Source organism: Natrix helvetica, assembly GCF_964273705.1.
Source record: "Natrix helvetica genome assembly, chromosome: Z".
NCBI classification, from domain to species: domain Eukaryota; kingdom Metazoa; phylum Chordata; class Lepidosauria; order Squamata; family Natricidae; genus Natrix; species Natrix helvetica.
In genome coordinates, this window is record NC_138554.1 from 62,970,192 (window position 1) to 62,992,788 (window position 22,597).

At 39.2% G+C, this 22,597-nt stretch overlaps 1 protein-coding gene across 3 annotated transcripts in view; it reads right to left on the reverse strand.

The window, feature by feature from the left end:
• PDCD6 (programmed cell death 6) overlaps positions 1 to 22,597 on the reverse strand; it is a 73,149-nt gene that overhangs the window by 28,169 nt on the left and 22,383 nt on the right. For 2 of the 3 annotated variants that reach the window (XM_081971047.1, XM_081971048.1), the window contains exon 6: positions 14,023 to 22,415. In XM_081971047.1, the coding sequence (XP_081827173.1) occupies positions 22,317 to 22,415 (99 nt within the window). In that variant the 3' untranslated portion in view covers positions 14,023 to 22,316. Of the gene's footprint in view, positions 1 to 14,022; positions 22,416 to 22,597 lie in introns of those variants that run through there. The other variant, XR_014176802.1, reaches the window with a different exon arrangement.

The window sequence follows — 22,597 nt, forward strand, 5'->3', positions numbered from 1 at the left end:
AAAAAAATCTACCACTGCCTCCCAGCAATTTGTTTCCTTGCAGCAAACAGCCTGTTTCAGTTTCAGCACAGCCTGATTAGCACAAGAAAAAAAATCTGCCTTTGCTTCCTTGCAGCAAACAGCCCATTTCAGCTTCAGCACAGCACAGTCTGATTAGCACAAGCAGCTGATTATCAATTGGATTGGCCACCTGATGACCAGCTGTTTCAGGCTGCAGGGATTGCCATAGCCTATTGCCGCCTCCGAGTGCCCCATTTTTCGCTCCTGTATCCCATTTTTAGCTTCTGTGTGCCCTGTTTTTGGCTTCCGCCATTCCAGGAGGCTGGGATCAGAATGGGCAAAAACGGGGGTATGTGGAGGCTGAAAATGGGGTGCACAGAGGGGGCAATAGGCAATGGCAATCCCTGAAGCCTGAAACAGCTAATGGTCAAAGATTGATCCAACCGACAATCAGCTGCTTGTGCTAATCAGGCTGTGCTGAAACTGAAACAGGCTGTTTGCTGTATGCTGCAAGGAGGCACATTGTTGGGAGGCACAGGACAAAGGGTGGGGCCCAATGAGTGGGCATTTGGTGTATAAGATCCAACCAATTTTCACCCTCTTTTAGGGGTGGAAGTGTGTCTTACACTCCAAAAAATACAGTACATACCACTTTACATTGCTTTACAGTCCTCTCTAAGTGGTTTACAGAGTTAGCATATTGCCCCAACAATTTAGGTCCTCATTTTACTGACCTTGGAAGGATGGAAGACTGAGTCAACCCTGAGCTTGGTGAGATTTGAACTGCCAAATTGCAGTCAGCTGGCAGGCAGCAGAAGTAGCCTGCAGTAATCACTGCGCCACCATGGCTCATATATAAGGGATAAAAAAAATGGAACAAAATTAATTTTAAAAGTACAGATAATCCTCAGGTTACAAGCGTTCCCATAGCAAACATTCAAAGTTACACAATAAGCACCCCCTAGCATTTGTGAACAAGTCCTGAAACTACGAATCTTGCAGCACCACAGTAATTTGCCCTTACAAATAACCCCAGAGACTATGCAGCATTTGCCCTGAATGTTGCTGCCAAAATTGAGCTTTTGAGGGGTACATTCACCCCTCCGATGCTCTGTTTGGACCTCCAGAGGCTGGCCTATTGCAGGCCAAAATGGAGTGGATCTGCCCATCAGAAGTTCTATATTGGCATGCAATGGGCCAGGGGAGGCCCACAGAGGCTTGAACCAAGAGTTAGATGGGTGGATTCGCCATTCAGAAACTCCATTTGGCTTGCAATAGGCAGGGGGAGGCCCCAGTGGAGGCCCGAATGTAGCAGCGGAGGGATGGATTTGCCCCTCAGAAGCTGCATTTCAGCTGGCAATGTGCCAGGTGAGACCTGCAGAGACTTGAACGAAACTGCAGAAGGGCGGAAGTGGCTGAGAGGCTGGAGAGGAGACTGCTTGCTAAATCTTCACAAGATAAGTGACCCAAAGCAGCAGGTTCGGTGGGTGGGTGGGTGGAAGCAATTGTGGGCAGCATGAGGTATTTCAGTGGGTTTTTTCTTTATTTTGGTCTGCTGCTGTGAGTCAAGCTCTCCCACTCTTTTTTCTGTTAGCTCAGCTTTCTCTTCTACTTTTTGTATGTGTTGTTTACTTTTCTCCATTATTTGTTGAAAATTCTCTAGTTTTTTTCCTTCTCTATTTTCTCATCTACTTTCCCTATTCTTTCCTTCATATTCTCGTGAAGAGCTTGTATCATGGTCTTCAACTCTGCTTGCATTTCATTGGTCTTCTCTTCTTGAATCATAGCAACCAGTGTTCTCTGGCCTGCAGGGCTAGAAGTTGTAGATGATGCTGCTGAGGATGTTGCTGATGTTGTTTTCCTCTTGTTGTAGTGTCTTAATATTTGTAATCCACCAAGGGAGGAAAAATTTATAATCCAAATTCGAATCTTATCCATTTATATGTCCTTCTTTAAAGTTCTTCTTTTCTTCAGGTTCTTCAAACCCTAATCCAAATTATCACAGGAAAAGGAACCAGTAAAATAATAATTTGTAATCCAAATCGGGCCCCCAAACCCCTCAAAATACAACCAATAGATGTTTGTATCCCAGAGTTCACAGAGCAGCAGCAAAAAAAGAGCTTTAAAAAAAAGAAAAAAACTTGTTCAAAGAGGGAGATTTGTTTCATTCAGTTTCTGTTGCTTTGCCTGATATTTTCCATTCAAGTTCCAAGAGCTGCACTATTCAAAAAAAGGATTTCAGTGTTTCACTCTCTTAGTTCTTCAGCCAAAACAACTTCATTATCAATTTAATTCACAAGCCCCAGGAACAGGATTAATCCACTAAGGCAGGAAGACAGAATTCAGAGCAATCACCTTAACAAAGGCACACAGAAAAGCTAATCAAACCACACAAACTTCCATGTCTATTTCTTCTCAGCATCAGTGACTGCTTCCCAGCTCGGAATGAACCAGGGAAATTTCTTCCAACAGTATAAATGAAGCTAGACCAGAATACCTTTCAGATGAGTGGACAGAGAAAGATCAGAAAACTCAGAACAAAATTTCGCTTAGCATAGAAGATTATCAACTCATACATGTAGGTTAATGTGAAACTGCTAAAGAAATGAGGGAAGGATTATAAAAGGTGTATGAGAAAGCTTATCTCAGCAATAAATTGTATTTGATTAGAAAGCTATATCAAACCAAGGTGATTAAAGATGAGGATATGCAGGGTTACGTAAGGCATACCTTGGAAATGGTTGAATGCCTGAGAGATATAGGAAAAGAAAAGATTTTCATTTCCGTATGGCTGTAGAATAATCCTCTGCTACCATTTATATGAAATAAAACAGAATTCCTGTAGAATAAAACAGGATTTTCTATCATACCAACAGGGATTTGTCAAAAACAGATCATGCCAAACAAAGTTTATTTCATTATTTGACAATGTGACTAAATTAGTGGACCAGCAAAAATGCTGTGGATATAGTATACTTGGATTTCAGTAAACATTTGACAAAGAAGACTACAATCTAGTGGCTGACAGACCATATTCAATATGTAGTCCTTAATGGAACTATATTTACATGGAGAAAGGTAAGCAGTGGGCTACCGCAAGATTCTATTTTAGGCACTGTACTCTTCAATGTCTTCGTAAACAAATGAGGGAATAGAAGGGGAACTCATAAAATTTGCAGATTACACCAAGCTGGCATGAATTGCCAACACCCCAGGAGATAGGGTCATGATCCAGATGGATCCCAACAGACCCTGAACACTGGGCTCTGTGTAACAAAATGAAATTCAATGGATAGAAGTTTTACAAAAAACAAAAAACATATGTAAAACTACAAATTAAACTACAAACTTGCTCAGTAGCAGTAACTATGAGATGGATCTTGGAGTCATAATAGACAATCACATACAGTATGAACCAGGAGTGTGCTGCAGACACCAAAAAGTCAATGCAATCCTAGGCTACATTAACAGAGTGATAGAATCAAGATCACATGAAGTGTTAATACTACTTTATAATGCCTTGGTAAGATGACACTTGGAACTGGAATACTGCATCCAGATTTGGTCACCACGATAAAAATAATATGTTGAAATTCTGGAAAGAATGCAGAGAAGAGCAACAAAGATTATTAGGGGGCTGGAAGCTAAAACATGAAGAATGGTTGCATGAATTGAGTGTGTCTAGTCTAGTAAAAAGAAGGGCAGTGTTCCAATATTTGACAGGCTGCCACAAAGAAGAGGGGGTCAACATATTTTGCAAAGCATCAGAAGGCAAGACAAGAAGCAATGGATGTAAACTAACCAAGGAGGGAAGCAACTTAGAACTAAGGAGAAACTTCCTGACAGTGAGAATCATCAACCAGCAGAACAGTTTGCCTTCAAAGGTTGTGAATGTTCCATCACTGGATGCTTTTAAGAAGATATTGGACAATTGTTTGTCTGAAATGGTATGAGTCTCCTGCTTAAGCATGGGGTTGGACCAGAAAACCTCCGAAGTTCCTCCTAACTCTGATGTTCTATGTTCTAAGTACTATTGCTAATCTGCCTTTTATGGTACTGTTTTAAAAGGTTGCACTATTTTTTTCTTTTGTGTTAAGACAGATGCATAGAATGAGTTTCGTTCTGCTACCTATCACCTCCTTGCATCTTTTCCCATTAGGGAACTAATTGTTTCCTTGATTTTTTCTTATTTCTGTATGTGGAAAGAATCTTTTTTTTTTTCATTTTTCTTGCAAGTCTTATTTCAAGGCTGAGCCTTAGCTTTCCTGACTTTATCTTTCCAGGCTCAGGCTATATGCTGATATTCTGCCTTAGTTATGTGCTCTTTTTCCCACTTCTAATACTTGTCCTTTTTGATTTAGCAGAGAGTTCTTTGTGCAGCCATGCTGATTCTTTTTGGGATTGTTTTCCCCTTAAGGATTTCATCCATGGGATCCTCTCAAGCACTAATGAAATCAGGTCTGTTAAAGTCCAAGACTCTAGTTTGACTTTATTCCATTGCTTGAGGTTGAATTATGTTGAATTCCAATATTGCATGGTCACTTTCTCCTGAGGCTTCGTCTATCATTTCATCTTTGTTAGTGAGAATAAAGTCCAATATAGCTGACTGTCTAATTCCCTTTCTACAGTTTGGGAGACAAGGTGGTCTGCTAGGTTTGTCAGAAACTTGTTTGATCTTCCACTATTTGCAGTGTTTGTCTCAAGTTGATGCAAGGGTAATTAAACTCCCCCATTACTATTATGGTGTGCTTTCTGCACAAAGCAACTAATTAGCCAATAGTTCATCTATTTTGTGTTTGTTGAGTAATCTGCAGTATACACCTATGATAATTCCTTCCTTTTTCCTAATCCCCTGCAAAAATCTATATCAACTAATTAATAACATGCTTAGTGATAGGTCCTTTCAGATAATAATGGGAACAACATAAATAAGGTTAGAAGATTAAACAATGGCCTCCCACAAGGCTCTGTAATGGCAAATATGCTTTTCAATTTATACATATCAGATATGCCAGGAACAAGGGGAAATGAATTTGGATATGCTGATGATTTGGCCAAAACAGTACAAAAAAAATACATAGAACTGGTTGGCAGCCTCCTGACCAAAGATCTTAAAATCTTGGGGGGGGAAATTCACTGATTGGAGGCTCACTCCTAGCACTAGCAAAACAGATTTTACATGCTTCCACTTTAACAACAAACTAGCACATGAAGCCCTAAAAGTCTACTTAAGCAATAACTTTCTCCCTTGTGATCCCCCTCTAAAATACCTTCGAGTAACATTGGACCAGACTCTCTCTTACAAGAAACACCTAAAGAATACAGCAGCAAAAATCAATATTAGGAATAACATACTCTACTCCATAGTTATATGGAACTAAATGGAAAACTTCAACTGCCAACCTCAGGTCATCAGCGCTAGGGTTAGTCTTCTCCACAGCAGAATACTGTACCCCTGTATGGTTTAACAGTTGCCATACTAGTAAATTGAACACTAGACTCAACACCATGAGTATTATAAGTGGATGTATTAAAATCATTCCTATTTGTTTTAAAACATCAGCTTATTTGCTAGCTTCCTATTCTGAGCCAATTTTTTTAGCATCATCAACTTTATGAAGGCAAAATGCACTACTTAGAGAATATAGAAAAATTATGAACTCACTTCTACTGCTGCATATAGACTTTCCTCATTTATCAGCAGGAAGACTCAGATCCAGATTTGCACCTTACATTTATGACAGGACTCTCTGTCATAAATGAGGTACAGTATCCTCCCCTCTGCTTGATTGCAAGGTCCAATGTCAAGCTATACATCATATCATGACCAGCTGTAAGCTGAGGACATATACTGATCTAGTGTCTGATTTTTTAAAATATAAACAATTCTGGGTTTCAATGGTTAGATGGCATAGATCCATGATGGCGAACCTATGGCATGTGTGTCACAGGTGGCACGCAGTGCCCTCTCTGTGGGCACGCGAGCCGTCACCCCAGTTCATCTCCACCATGCATGCATGCACACCTCCCGCCAACCAGCTGGTCTTCTGGTCTCTGCCATGCATGCGTGAGGGTGGGCATGTGGGGGGGGGGCTACATGTGCATGGGGTGGAAGGGGTGCACGCATGCTCAAGGAGTGCACACATGCGCAGGGCTGAAGCATATGGGGGGCTGTGCGTGCATGCACAGGGGACATGGGCATCTGGTGCATGCAAGTGCAGGAGTGTACACATGTTTGGGAGCAGGGCGCATGCGCAGGGGCTGCACACACATTACATTTGTGGGGTTTAGGCGTGCATGCATTTGCGCGCTCCAGGCATGCACTTTGGGCACTTGGTCCAGAAAAGATTAGCCATCACTGGCATAGATTTTTATATTAGAGCATTTATCTTTTGGACTTTTATATGTTATTGGATTCTACTAAACTAATTTAAATGTTAACTTATATTGTAGTCCATGTATGATATGCCACCCACTGAATAAATAAATAAATAAATATTTTCCCCTTTTATATTAACACAAATATATTTGAGATGGTTTTCATCATTGCATCTTTGCAGTTCTGTAGAAGTGTAGATTTTCTTACACATAGGGCAACTTTATCTTCTCTTTTATTAGGTTTTTTTCTTCAGAACAGTTCAAATCCCTCTAGCTGTATATTCCATTCATGGGTTTCATCCAGGGATTAAATGTTCTGAAGACTGCTACCAGTTCGCTTTGCTACTGATTCGCTTCATGCGCATGCATGCTAAATGCAGGCATTACCACACAGCGCTGAAAAAGGAGCCTTTTCTGAGTCTGCAAAGGTAAGTGAACAGCGAGGGGAGGAACAGCTGTGCCATGCGATTTAGATTCCTAAAAGCAGGATTTCCTGCTTTCTAGCGAATATCAATCGCTCTGTACAGCTGATTGTCACACAGCTGATCATCAGAACTATTGGTTCGTCTGAACCGGTAACATTTTTTTACTACCCATTCAGGCGAACAGGTAGCATTTTTTACTACCGGTTCAAGCAAACCGGTCCAAACCGGTAGCAGTTCACCCCGGTTTCATCTCATGAATGGGATAAAGTTTCAGCAATGACAACAATATCAGATCTGCCCTTGTGTATTTGGATTTCATTTTGACTAACTCCATGTTTGGCTTCTACTTCTTCTGCTTTGTTCCTGAGTTCCCCCATCCTTTTTATCTTTTGGTTAATTGCCGCAATCTTTGTGTTTTGAATTAGCTTCCAAAAATTTGTCTTCATCCAGTTTTAATTTAAAGTTCTACAGATAAGGCAAGCTGCTTGGTTTCCAAATATATTCTTCCTGGCTCTTGTTAGATGTAGCCCATCCCTTTCTATAAGCATTTTTGTGGTGGCACAGTGGTTAGAATGCAGTACTGCAGACTACTTCTGCTGACTGCCAGCTGCCTGCAGTTTGGCAGTTCGAATCTCACCCTGCTCAAGATTGACTTAGCCTTCCATTCTTCCAAGGTGGGTAAAATGAGGACCCAGATTGTTGGGGGGAATATGCTGACTCTGTATATCGCTTAGAGAGGGCTGTAAAGCACTGTGAAGTGGTATATAAGTCTAAGTGCTATTGCTATTGTAGTCCATGGTCTAAGAATCCAAAATTCTGTGGATAGCCCTATCCCCTGAGTCAGTGTTTGCTTCAAAAGTCCTGTGTTTCCTCATTGGGTGTCTATTTTTTGTTGGGAGTATAGAAGAAAACCCCACGTTGGCCCATGTTTCTTTGGCTTTCATGCCTAGCTACTTGTAGTCTCTTGATATTGTTCCCAGAGTCTATTGGGAACAAATCCATGTCATTTGTCCTGACACGGAAGAGGAGAAACTGATAATAATCTCTAGGTTTAATTACCTTAGTAAGCCTTTCAGTCATATCTTTAATAGTTGCTCCTGGGAAATAGCTAACTTCCATAGACTGAATGTCCTGTCTACAAATTGCTGGTTGAGGTTCCTTGAGCAGTGAATTTCCTATCACCAACCCACACCTTTTTTTTCCTTAGGAAAGACTGGCCTCCCTTTTTTCTCTCTAATTGATACACTTCTCCAGTTGTCTACATGGTTTCTTCCAAGGATAGGTTATAAATTGATTGTTTAGCTCCAACTGAATTTTTAATATTTATAGAAAATATAATAAAATCATACAGAGTTTATAAATTGTATATATAAAAAAGTTGATAATTTGAAAAACCAATACAAATTTTAAAAATTAGAAAATTTAAAAATTGAATCCCTTTTTTTAATGAATTTTAAAAACTGTTTCTCTTTCTTTTCTTAAATTGAATGAAAATTAATTAATTTATGGAAGATATTAATCTTCTTTGTTAATGTTGTAGTCATACTTATTTTAGCTTATCACATGGCTTCTTCCACATTACTGCTATACTCAGTTGTTGCTATTGCTATGTACATCTGCTTGCCCTCTGCTGCTGCCTGGTCGCCTGGGTTTACCTGTCTGTCTTCCACTGCTACCTAGTTGCCTGGGTCTGCTGCTGCTTGAGTCTGCTGCTGCCCATCTCCTGGGTCTGCCAGGTAGCCCCCAGCCTGCTTGCCTTCACCACTACCTGGTCACCTGGGCCTGCCATTGCCTGGGTCTGGCTGGGTGTGTTGCTGCCTGGTTGTGGCGCTGCCTGGTCACCTAGGGTGTGCCAGATTGTGTTTTATCCTGGATCTGCCACTGTCTACTTCTGCCCTTACTCTGCCTGTTCAGTTGCTCTGCCTGGACTCCAGTCACCTGAGTTCTCACATGCTCTCTGGAGAACTGCTCTGCTGTGCACCACCCTGAGTATTCTTGGAGTATTCAACTCTCAGGTTTTTCTGTGCTCTGCTGCACCTTCAGGTGCTTACCTCCAGTTGCTCATTTCCAGTTGGGCTGCTCCAGCTGCTCTCACTCCAGGCGCTCACCCCAACGCTTGGGTCACTTTGTGCTACCCTTGCTCTGCCGCTGATTCAGATTCTTTCACTGTCCCACTCAGTCTTCCAGATGTCAGTTTCTCGCCACTCACCTCTATCTTTTGTCCATGTTTGTGGGGAATTTGACTTCCCACCACTTGTTCCTCTCATTACTTGCCTTTTCCCCCCAGCCTTCTCAATTTTCTCATTTTTCCTCTCCCTCTCCTTCTGCTTTCTCTTATTCTCTTCCACTCCTTCTATTCCTTCTTTACCCAGTTGGGTATCCCTTTTTCCCTGTGATTCAGTTCTGCATCCACTACGATCACCATCTTGGAAGGAACAGAACTCAATGATGATAGAATTTGGTGGCTAGCAAGAATTAAGCTTAGAAGGAAAGAAAACATCTAGTCGTTCTCTTGACCACTCACCTTCCCTGTAAAGATTGTTATTCAATCTTTACTTGCATTTAAGTAAAAAAAGCTTTCATTTGGTCAATTACCAAAGCCCAAACTGTACTCGATGACATCCCAGGAACTAGAAGAACTCAGAGCATTTGTGGACAAAAATCTGGCCAGGCGCTTCAGCCAGCCAGCCAAGTTGTGAATGGCCACCCTGTGTTATTCCAGGAGAAAAAAGATGACTCACTCAAATTATGCATGGACTACCGGGGGAGGGGGGCACCAAGCAAATCCATGCAAATTCAATGCAATTTGCATGGATAATGCGTACTTACTTCTACTAATGAAGGATGTTGGGCCACTTGGCAAAAGGGAACATTTTCACAAAATTGGACTTAAGGGAACCCTACTACAGAGTGTGAATTAGAATGGGAGATGTGTGGAAGACAGCATTTAATTGTTCACTAGGCTGCTTCCAATTTCAGCTGCTCCCTTTCAGCCTACAAGGAGCCCTTGCGGTATTCATGCAATTAATAAATGAAGTGCTGCATGAGCATCTCTATAAAGATACTTAGATGATATTTTGATTTATATTGAAACTATGATAAAACATGTGAAGTTAGTACAAGCAGTGCTTGAGAAACTCAAAAAGGCCCAGCTATACACCAAATTATCAAAGTGCAATTTCCACAAAACTAAATTGGATTATTTGGGATATTTGATCTCCCAGGACGGCATAGAAATGGACCCAGAAAAGTATGCACAGACCTGGACCCACCAGCTCCCTGCACAAGGAAGGAATTGCTACGCTTTCTTGGATTTGCGAATTTCTATAGGCAATTCATCCCTGGTTTTACCCGGATTGCATTGAACATATTTTAAAAAGGGGGCTCCAAGCCCAAACTCAGTCAACCTCCTAAGTGCACCATGGAGTGCTAAGCTGCTTTGAAAAAGCTCAAACGCTTACTTGCAGCAGAGCCAATGTTAAAACTCCCCAACCTGGTTAAATCTTTCATAATTCAGGTTGATGCCAGTCAGGGGTGGGTTTCAGCAGGCACTACTGCCAATTCGCTCGTGGGCACGATGTGAGTGGTGCATGCTTGATGCACGCTGTGTAATAGTGCAATAAAAAATGTTTTACATGTGCAGAAGCGAAAAACAAGATGGTGGCACCTATGGCACTGGCCGGAGAACCAGTTCGGAAGTGTAGCAGGCCTGGGTCACTGCCGGTTCCAGTGACCTAGGTCACCAAACCATTACCGGTTTGGCCGAACCGGTAAGAACCCACCACTGATGCCAGTGAAGGAGGTAATCCTACAGAAGAACTGAGGGGGACATTCAACTATGTGCCTACACCTCAAAGAAGCTATCCAAGGCAGAGAGACATTAGGCAATATGGGAGAAGGAGGCATTCACGGTTCAGTGAGTGCTCCTCACCTGGAGGCAATTCCTTGAAAGCAGCAAAATCCCTTTCAAGGTATGGACTGATCATAAGAATCTAGAAACACTGAAAACACCCAGGAAGCTATCTCCCAAACAAGTCCACTGGACTCAATATTTCAACCAATGTCATGCTTTGCTACCAGCTCAGAGGAAATAACTTCTGGCAGACGCCCTATCCAGAATGCCCCAGTACAACTATGCAAAGAAAGAAGCAGTCACCTCCATTATTCTATCCAAGCAGATAGTGGCCCCAGCTCTCACCCAGCATCAGAAAGCCCCAAAAGAGAAAATGGCAGATGATTTAACCCAAGTGCTAAAAACTGACTTATCAAATATGACTGGTTCCAACAACACAAGGAGGACCTGTCCTCCTGAGATGGATGGGGAGCTGGTTCTTCAGCAAAGTCATGACACCAAACCTTCAGGGCATTGTGGGCTTTGTGAAGATGCTCTATCTGATGAAGTGGCAATTCTGGTGGCCACCATGAAAAAGGACATTGAACATTATGTGGCCAGTTGCCCAGTGTGCATCTCAGCGAAAAGGCACCTGGAGAAAACCCCAAGTCTGTTGAAACCTGTAGCCAACCCAAATGCCCCTTGGAAGATTTCTATGGACTTTATTGTGGAATTACCCGATAGTGCTGTAAATACAGGGATTTGAGTAGTTATGGACATTTTTTTCTAAACAAGCCCACTTTGTGGCTTGTTCCAAAATTCCATTGGCTTGAACCCTGGTGAAGATGATCATTCAACACATCTACCATCTGCATGGAACACCTGAGTGCATTTTTTCAGACAATGACATCCAATTTCTATTTTTGGAAAGAGTTTCTGAAAGTTTTGGTACTGCTAAGGGGTTAAGCCCGTCCCACTACCCTCAGACCAATGGAGGCTGTGAGAAGACTAATAGCATGTTGGAACAGTACTCCATTGTTTCATTAATTACCAGCAACACAATTGGGCCAAACTCCTGTCCTTTGCCAAAGTTGTCTACAATAATTCAGTACATAATAGCACTGGTTTCCCCATGTTCCAAGTGGCCACAGGCCTGGACTTTGTCCCTAAGCTAGAATTGCCCCAGCACAGCCCAGAACATGTCATTAGCTGAGTGACATAGACCCAGCAGAATATTTGGACTGTGGACTGCAAAGCTCTAGATGAAATAAGGGAAATATAAAATACAAGCTGACAAGAGGACACCTCAGAAGGAGTTTAGAATAGGAGATAAAGTTTACCTCTCCACTAGGTTCCTGCAGTCATGACAAACCTGTACAAAACTAGGTCCAAAATAGTTAGGGGCTTTTCCCATCACAAAGGTCATAAACCCAGTGACGGTTGAGTTAAAACTGCCAAAAACGGCGTGCCCATCCTGTTTCACTGTTTGAAGCCCATCTCTGGTTCACCTTTGCAGCCCAACTCAAAACCAACTCCTCCCCCAATTATGATAGAAAGGGAACAGCAGTTTGAGATTAAAGAAATTTTAAGAGTCTAGAATCCATAAGGGGAGATTGCAGTACCTTATTCTGTAGAAAGATTTCCCTCCCTCAGAGGTTGAGTGGGTTTAGGCTAGCCATGTTCATACACACTCACACCCTGTTTAACCTGCCAGTTTCATGTCAAATAAATCAATAAGCCTAAATGAAATCTGGTAATCTATATTGTAGCTACTATGTCTTCTATTTTTTCTTTTATAGGCATAGCCTTTTTTCTGGATGGCAGCATGTCATAGCTATCATTCTGCTGTTAGGGGGGTTGGATTTGAAGCAGAGCCAGCCCTGATTGTGAGAAGCACAAGACCATCAAAAAGAATGTGGAGAGATGGGAGAGGTATGAATGCAGAGAAACACAAATACTTTTTATGCCCTTATTTGACTCATTTCCTTTTGCCCTTGATTTCTAATCTTTAATTTTGATCACTATTGTTTCTGTGGCTGCAAAGCTAGAAATGTAGCTTTCTTACTGTGGAAAATGTGTAGGTTTAAGATTTAAAAGAGCCAATGGACACCACTCTTCACATCCTAGGATGCTGACATTTTCCCCATTGTCTTTTGCCCACTAAATTCAATGTCTAATAAATGGGAAAAATCAGCAGGAAAATCTAAAATAGTAAATAACCCATCATTATATTTAGCAGTAATTTGAATAATGTAAATGAAAATTATTGACCCATCAGATCATTCTAAATCCTGAACAAAGGATGTGTCTCTTCTTTGATGTGGACCAGAGCAACTGTCTCCAAATGTAATGTATGCTTTAATTACTTCTAAATATCAGCAACTTGTACATAAAAATGGAATGCTAAAAACTTATTTAGACATCAACCCTTTAAAGTGCGAAGGCTAGGAAAAGAAACTACAGGTATCCTTATTGATTCTGTGTGGACTGATGAAAATCAAACATGTGTATCATTGAACAGTCCCTTTAAGATATATTATAGAGGGATTGTGACCAAACAACACATTGCACCACTTTGAGTGTGTAGTAGGTATCTCCTACAAAATGACTGTTATGATAAACAAGGGATGGCTAATATATCTAATGGAAGGTCATGTGGTTAAAGGCCTCTTGGTGAAATTGAATCTGATCAGATGACATTATCTGGGTGGAGACCATAGCACATCCACAACACTAAGTGGCTCATCGTTGTTAAGCTTCACGTCTCCAAAGGATCCTTACTGTGAATTTACAACTGGAGAGGAGAAACACTGCCTACTAGTGTTCTGATAGTCCATGCCAAACATGAACGCATCACCTGAATGGGTGTGATTCTTTGATCATCCAACTAAAAATGAAAAGCTGCCTTATACAAAGCACCAACTATCTTCATTAACACAAAACTACAGATACAAAAATGAGAATTTATTAGAATGTCTTTTGATAAGAACATCATTTGCATCTCATTCTTTGTGATGGAAAAGCAGTGGAAAACCAAAAATGTAAAGAAAAACTGCCAATGTTGTGTCTTAGGGAATCAGAAGTAGAACTCATCATATTTCATATAACCTCATAGTTTATGATAAGTGATGGATGAGAGCATAGGTGGTTGCCTGCAGAACCAATAGCTCCGTTTCCAGATGGGCACCAAAATCAGCCCCTTGAATTGCTTTATTGGGTAAAACTAAAAAGTACATTGAAATAATTTTTGAGCACCTTCAGATATAATCACCCTATATTAAGATAAGATAAGTTTTAGATAAGAAAGTGATCCCTCTATTTGGGAGACCCACTAACTCTGAAAAATAGCTTTTTCACACAACCACATACAACATGAATCACAAGTACTTAGGCGAAGCAAAAGTTATTTATTAAGGGAAGGGTCAAGTCTTTATGTAGGATACAGAAACAAATGATACATTGGTATATTTGGGATGCATTAAAAACACATGAAGACATTGACTGATCTTTCTCAATTGAGTTTCTTACTTACTACTTGTTAGTATATACAGACTTCCAGAATTTCCCAGTATTCAATTTCTGAAGAGGCTAGTTTTGCATTTTAAAAATTAAAAAATGACATTTTCTAAAGACAAAGCATGGTTACCCTAAATTTCAAAAGGAGGCATGGAGACCATACCAAATCCAATCAGAATAGAGTCAGAAGGTACCTAAGAGGTCTTCTAATTCAATCCCCTGCTCAAACAGGAGACCTTATACAATTTGAGACAAGTGGCTGTCCAGTCTCTTAAAAACCTCCAGTGATGGAGCACCAAGAGTTTCTGAAGGCAAGCTGTTCTAATGGTTAATTGTCCCCACTGTTAGGAAGTTTCTCCTTAATGCAAAGTTCCTTGAGTAGTTTCTATCCATTGTTTCTTGTTCCTTGCACCTTCTGGTGCTTTGAAAAATAAGTTGACCCCCTCTTTGTTGCATTCCCTCAAATACTGGAATACTGCTATAATTTATAATCAGGCTATCAGGTAACCTCTAGTACTTTACACTGGCCATACCCAATTCCTTCATTCTTTATCTTTTTGTTCCAATGCCCTTAATCATCTTATTTACTCTTCTTTGCACTTTTCCCCAAAATCTCAACATCTTTTTTCTATTGTGATGACCAAATCTGGATGCAGTATTCCAGGTATGGTCTTACTAAGGATTTATAATACTAATATTTACCATACTAATATGGTACTAATATTTCACATGATTTTGATCCTATGCTACCAAGGATTGTATAAGCTTTTTTGGCTGCTGCCACACACTGCTGGCTCATGTTTAAGTGATTGTCTACTAGGACTCCAAGGTCCCTCTCAGCTACTGTTTTAGGCCAGGTTTCACCTAATCTGTATTTGTACCTTTGCTTTTTCCTGCCTAGGTGTAAAACCTTGCTTTTCTCCACATTAAATTTCATTATTGTTGGATAGGGTCTATTGTTCAAGTCTGTCAAGATTTTTTTGGATCCTGAGCTTGTCTCCTCAGGTGTTGGCTATTCCTGCTAGCTTAGTATCATCAGTAAATTTGATGAGTTCTACTCATCCAAGTCATTTATGAAGATATTGGAAGACTACTGGGCCTAAAACAGAACTTTGTGGTACCCACACCACTTACTTCCCTCCATATAGATGTAGTACCATTAAGAACTACTCAAGTATGGCTTGTTAGCCAGTTAGAAATTCAACTGGTGGTGGTGCTGTCTATCCCACATTTTTCTAGTTTACCAAGAAGTAGATTGTAGTCTAGTTTGTTGAATGTCTTACTGAAGTCTTAATATACTATGCCCACAGCATTTTGCTAGTCTACTAATTTATTCACTTTGTCAAAGAATGAAATCATATTGGTTGGGCATGATTTGTTTTTAACAAACCGGTGCTGGCTACTAATTATAACTTCATTTGTTTTTAGAAGCTTAGAAGTCTGTCCGTCCCCGTCCCCCCCAGCTTTTTTTGAAGACGGGAACCATATCCACAGCTCTTTTCCAATCATCTAGCAGTTCCCCAGCACTGCAGGATTTTTTAAAAACATGATACAATGGTTCTGAGATAACATTTGCCTTCAGAATTCTGGGATGCAATCCCTTAGGATTACGTTTTTCAAGATCAGACAGGTTCTCTTATCCTTTTTTTTTTTTTTTTTGCTTATTTCAATTTTTATTTCTAGTCTGCTTTTACAGTTGTTTTGGGGAGGTTAGGCCATAGTTTCTTTTTTCATGAAGACTGGTGCAAAGAATAAGTTAAGGAGCTCTGCTTTCTCTCTATTGCCTGTTACCTTGTCCTCTTGTCTTTAATGGGTTGACTGTTTCCTTGACTTTTTCCTTGTTATTTATATATTGAAAGAAACTTCATTATCTTTGACTTTTGTTATAAGTCTTTGTTCATTCTGAGCCTTTGCTTTCCTGACTTCATCTTTGCAGATCCATGCTATCTGCTGATATTCTGCCTTAGTTGTATGCTCCCCTTTCCGTTTTTTGTACATAACATATTTTTCGGAGTATAAGACACACTCCACCCTAAAAGAGGATGTAAATTTGGGTGCATCTTATACACTGAATGTAGCCCTGCCCACCTGCTGGCCCCCACCCTTTGGCCTCTACCTCCCAGGAATTTACCTCCTTGTAGCAAACGGGAAAATGGGGCTTGCAGAGGCGGCAATAGGCTGTAACAATCCCTGCAGCCTGAAACAGCTGATCATTGGGAGGCCTCTGCTGAAACTGAAATAGAAAGTAAAACGGGCTGTTTGCTGTAAGGTGACAAATTGTTTGGAGCAGAGGCAGATTTTTTTTTCTTATGCTAATCAGGCTAAACTGCTGTTTGCTGCAAGGAGTTAAGTCACTAACTATAAATGCCTATAGAGTGTTCAAATTATTAGACTTATTTTTTAAAGACTGCTTTATTATTGTTCTAGACAACTTAACAAAATAAAGCTTTTTAAAATAAATGTTTGATCTGAAGAGGCCCAGTGCTATTGTATCTTCTTTTAAATAGCAGAGAATAACATATACTTCCAAAAAGCGATATCAATTTTAACAGCATCTATACAAGTATAGTCTGAAATGTAACAACACAAACAGTGTATATTGTCTGTACTGTTTGCTGTAAGGAGGCAAATTGCTGGGAGGCAGAGGCAGATCCCCCCTCCTTGTTTTCCTTCCCAAAAGCTAGGTGTGTCCTATACTTTGAAGTGCCTTAAACTCCGAAAAATACGGTATCTTTTTTGTCTTTCAGTTTATCAGAAAGATCTTTGTGCAACCATGCTGGTTTTTCACTGATATATTGTTGAACTGGTTTTTATGATCATACTTTTCAGAATTTCTCATGTTTCTTGTTTTCTGTTTTAGAATTTTTATCCATGGAATTTTTCTTGGGTCTTTGAATTTGTTAAAATCTCCCTCTGAGTTTGTTAAAAATAAAAAATACCATATTTATTTATTAAGGAGCTAATAATGAAGCCTAGAATTCCAGGTACAATGCCACTAGGGGGCCAGAAGCAATAGATCTATTTCAATGCTAAAACCTATGTCAGGCCTTGATTTTTGCCAGGATAAGTTAATCTCTTGAGATCATTACAGATTTGCCATACATGTCTGGGCTGATAGAAATCCTTTTGGCTGCGCATGATGTAGAATATCTCATTTCTGTACCTTATCATCATCAGTTAAATGGAGGCAGTAATTAAGTGATGGACAAAGACTGGGGAGACCTAGGTACCAGTCAACTGTCCAGTTGGTGAATCCAGAAAAAGAAACTCCTGAGACTTTATTTTGCCAAAAATATAAAGCTTATTGAATAAATCAACATTGGCACAGAATAAGTGAAACCAGCTCTGGCTTCCTGTGCAAAAGCACACCTAGTTCATTCCCTTTTTCCCCACAGGGCACCCACAGCCCATTACATCCACTAATCAATTCTGTTCATTTTCTTATAAGAACCACCGGTCACTCTGTGTCATCTACTCTGGGTGACCTTGGGGAGGGGCGAGCAATGTCTCATGGGAACCGAGGATGCTTGCCCACATCCTTGCATTCCAATCCACCCACCCTTGCAGCATTCCAATCCACCCAACCCTATTCTTTCACAAGCTGTGAGCAAAGTGGAAGACAGTTGAAATTTTGAGTTAGTCTTGACACCACCCTCAGTCATGTAAACTCAGTGGATGACTTTGTGTTAATATCTCAGTTCAATCTACCTCAGAATAGTGATGATTTCTTGCCACTTTTTATCTGTATTACCCAGAAATTCTAGATAAATAAAATTTGAAATTCATAATAATATAATTCTTGGAAATGTTTAAATTATCTCTTTTATTACTATACATGCTGTACATCTACAGGGTTCAGATTTTGGTAATGTGAAGAATAAGATGGCTATCATCCCAATAGTTTATCTGTCAAAATTGTTCTAGAATAAGGGTTGCTTTTTATTTACAATGTCCCTTTTATCCATTCTTTTTGATATAACAATTTGTAGTGTGGTTCATTCAAGGTGCTCTCTTCAGTTGTTTGCTGGTGAGAAACCTGTAATCACTATTTTTAAAAATCCATATACAGGTATTCCTTGACTTATAGCAGTTCATTTAGTGACTGCTCAAAGTTACAATGGCACTGCCAAATCTGCTATCTTCAGTTTAGCACTTTGTTGGCAACCTGTCATAAATTATAAGGGCGAGGGGGTGGGGGTGGGCGGGAGAAGGAAGTAGGCAATTAACGTGTTGCAGAGGGTAGAAATGAGCCAAGGGAAGGAGGAGTGACAGGCTTGATAGAAGCTAGTGGTGTGAGAACTGGCCTATTCCAGTCTTCAAGTTGTGGAGCCGGAGAAAAGAATGTGCACTGCATCACGTGGCACCAAGCATCTGAGCATGCCATTTGACAAAGATAGATCGGTCAAGTGGGAAGGGCCAGTGAGAAAGGGAAATACTATAATGCTTTGCGCGATAATTTCATTTCTAGCCTTGCTTTTGCTGAAACCACTAACTCTTAGTAAAAGAACCTATCACTTCAACCAAATGGAGTTGGGGATCTTTCTTTCCTAGGGACAGATCTGACAGGCACTGAAAAAAGTGACATGACAATTTTTCACAGTTACAACCTTTGTAGCTTCCCAATGATCATGTTATCAAAATTCAGATGTTTGGCAACTGGTTCAGACTTATGACTATTGCTGTGTGTCAAAGTAATATGATTCACTTAACAACTGGATAACTAACTTATCATTTGCAGTGATTCACCTAACAACTGTGGCAAGAAAGGTAATAAAATGGGGCAAAACTCAACAAATGTCTCACTTAAAAAATATAAATTTTGGGCTCAATTATGGTCATAAATTGAGGGCTACTCGTATAGTTGTTGCATTTGTCTACATTTTAATTTTTTTTAAGGTGAACATTTTTTTTCTCACATGAAATTATTGACTATTTATCTACCAAGTACTTCATGCATAATGTTTTGCCAAAGAGAATATTTGTATCCTGAAACAGAAAGAATGCTTAACAAACTCTTTCATCTTTCTTGTGAAAAACAAATGATGCATTCCTTTCAAACCCTGTGATCTTGAGTTGAAGCAAGAATCTTAAAAAGAATAAGATTCGGAACACCAAGTCATTGTGGGCTTTAAGTTATATATACTATCCTAGATACATTTGAATGCATTCATTAGTCAATGCACAAATTCTGTCTTAGGCTGAATACTCTTCAACATCTTCATAAATTATTTAGATAAATGGATAGAAGGGAATTCATCAAATTTACAGACAATATCAAGCAGGGAGAGAACAGCCACTACTTTGGAAGACAGACCCCAGGGACAGAAAGATCTTGACAGACTTGAATTCTGGGTCTTATTTAACAAAATGCAATTGTGGGGAGAAAAATAAGATCTTAGACAACAAAGAATATATGCACAGGTATAGAATAGGTGGTGTCTGGCTCAACAGCAGTAACTGTGAGAAGGATTTAGGGTGCCCTAGAGAACAAAATAACCACAAATACGAACCATCAGAGTGCTACAGTTGCTAAAAAAAAACCAATACAATCCAAGACTGCATGAACAGAGGGATTGTCTTAAGATCACGTGAAGTGATAGTAGTTTTATACTGCACTGGTAAGGCACACTTAGAATACAGCTTCCAGTTCTAGTCACCATGATATAAAAAGATATTGAGACTCTAGAGACAGCGCAAACAGCAACAAAGATGATAAAGGGTCTGAAGGATAAACTGTATAATGAACAGTTATGGGAACCAGGTATGTCTAGCCTAACAAAAAGAAGGACCAGGGATAACATGATATCAGACTTCTAATATTTGAGAAGATGCCACAGAAAGGAAGGAACATAATGGACATTGACATAATCTCCAAAGCATCTGAATGTAAGAGAAGAAATGTCAGATGGAAGATTATTAAAGAAAGATCTAATCTAGAATTTAGAATTACAAATTTTCTCACAATGAGAACAATTAATGGATTACCTTGCCTCCAGAAGTTGTAGGTGTTCCATCACTGAAAGTTTTCAAAAATAGACTCAAACAGGGGATTTTACTAGAAAATCACTAAACTGAATTAACCTTCTGCTCTTAAATGTCCTTCAGTTTTCAGGATTAGGCTATTCTCATACTCAAAGAGAAAATAAAATAGAATTCATATGGAAGAATTCCACTTAAAGAAGCAATTTGAAGAGAAAAAGTTGGGAACAGAATTGATTTCGTAATTAACAAATACAATGCAGAAAGAAGAGACTGTTTAGGAATTGTTAGTATTGCCTTAAACTTCTTAATGTAAAATGATAAAAGATAATCTCAGTGTATTTTATTGCATTTCCCCCCTAGAAATTAATATCAAGTCATTATTGGATCAACCCAAATTCTAAGTAAAGACATAATGGAAGCAGATTGGTGGACTATTTTTTTCTGTACAGGTGGTCTTCATTTAACAATCACTCATTCGGCAACCATTCAAATGTACAACAGCACTGAACAAGTGGTAATTACGATTGACCCTATTTACAGCCATCATAGTATCTCTGCAATCATATGATTGTGATTTGTGACCTTTCCTGCCAGGTTCCGACAAGCAATGTCAGTGGGGAACTGACATCAAGTGCAGTTTTGTGACCCATGTAGTCTTCACTTAATGATAGTGACTCTTGTCACTATTAGTTGGTGTAGTCAAATGGTTTTTTGATCAAGCTGATTAACAACAATTTCCAGTCCCAATTAGAATTCTTAAACAAGGACTACTTAATTTGTTCAGCATTTGAAACCAATGTAAAGTTATATATTACAGTACTAAGTACTAAGGATTTCTGAAATTTACCATCATATATATATCTTAAATGAGGCTACGCATTCTATTTAGGTTTTAATTCACCATGTAAATCAAGACTAATACTCTTCCAGGAAATTTCAAAGAATAACATTTGTTTCAGTAAATTTTCTGTTTTGTAGTCTAAGATAAAGGAAGTAAATAGCTGATTATCATACTAAAGATAGTATGATGTAGAAACTCCATGCAGTTAGTAAATTAGACATGGTTGAAATGCAGTCTTTATGTGGCCATGTACCATTCCAGAGTACAGTAGATCTTAATGCATATAGAATGGTTTTATTTAGGCTAGTACCACATCCTAAGCATAGTGACTACTGAAGGAAAAACTTCATTCAAAATTGCAACATGCTTAGTTATAAAACATTTCATACACATAATGACTGCAGGCATGTATTTATATCCAGCTATATCTCCAAGCCAGAGAGCAAAGGCAGAAAATCTTTTTATTATACCAAAAGATAAAAAAAGAAGAAATATTCAATTTTAGTAATAAATCTCTTTGCTTACCCAGAATTAAAAAATCCCAGGAAGAAGAGTAACACTAATTTCTTTTTTTTAAAATGATAAATCATACAAGCAGATGAAACCTAATCTAAAGGGGAGAAAAATACAAATTAGTTATCTTGACATCTAACATATTTAAGGTCATTACTTCTGTGAAGACACAAGATAAATGTTTCATTTATTTTCTATTTTATATGTTAAAAAGATACATGCAATAATGTGCAAATCTGAATAAGAATTCTACTTTTTGGCATTTAAAGATAACTTCCAGCAATAAAATATACATGATACAATGCAGAATCTGGTAGCTATAGCACCTTTTGCAATAAGAAACAGAATCTTTAAGCAATGTATTTCTAAACTTATATTATACTGTATGGAGGAAAGTAATCTTATTTTTCTTGTACAGGTGGTCTTTGACCTACAACCATTTGTTTAATGACTATTCTTAGTTACAGCTGCACAGAAAAAAGTGACATGTCCATTTTTCAAACTTACAATTTTTGCAGCATCTCCGTGGTCACTTGGCACTTTGCAATTGGCATGTATTTAAGACAGTTGCATTTTTCTGGGGTTATGTAATGACCATTTGTAACCTTCCCAGCTGGCTTCCAATAAGAAAAGTCAATGAGGGGACAGATTCACTTAATGGCTGCAAGATTCACTTCATAATCGCAGTGATTGCAAAAAAGTAAAAAATGGGGAACAAGTCACTTAATAACTGCTTTGCCTAGCAACAGAAATTTTGGCTCAATTGTGGTTGTAAGTCGAAACTACCTGTATGAAAGTTATATTCCTCAATCACACACAATATTTACTGTCATACAACAGTGAAAACCATAGAAAGATATTGTTCATAAGACACTTGTATCCAGCCATCCTGATCAGTATCATAGCGTCTGAAGACATCTGTCCATTTCTGGAAGAAAAAGGTTAATGTCAAATTGTCTGCAAATAAAATATCTGTGTTTCATTATATAAAATGCATACAACAACCAGAAGACAGATATGATGCACATACTGAAATCTAAATTGGAGAGGGAAATTTTTTTTCTATAGTTTTTGACAATGAAAGTAGTTGTCAGGATCCAGATAAAGGGC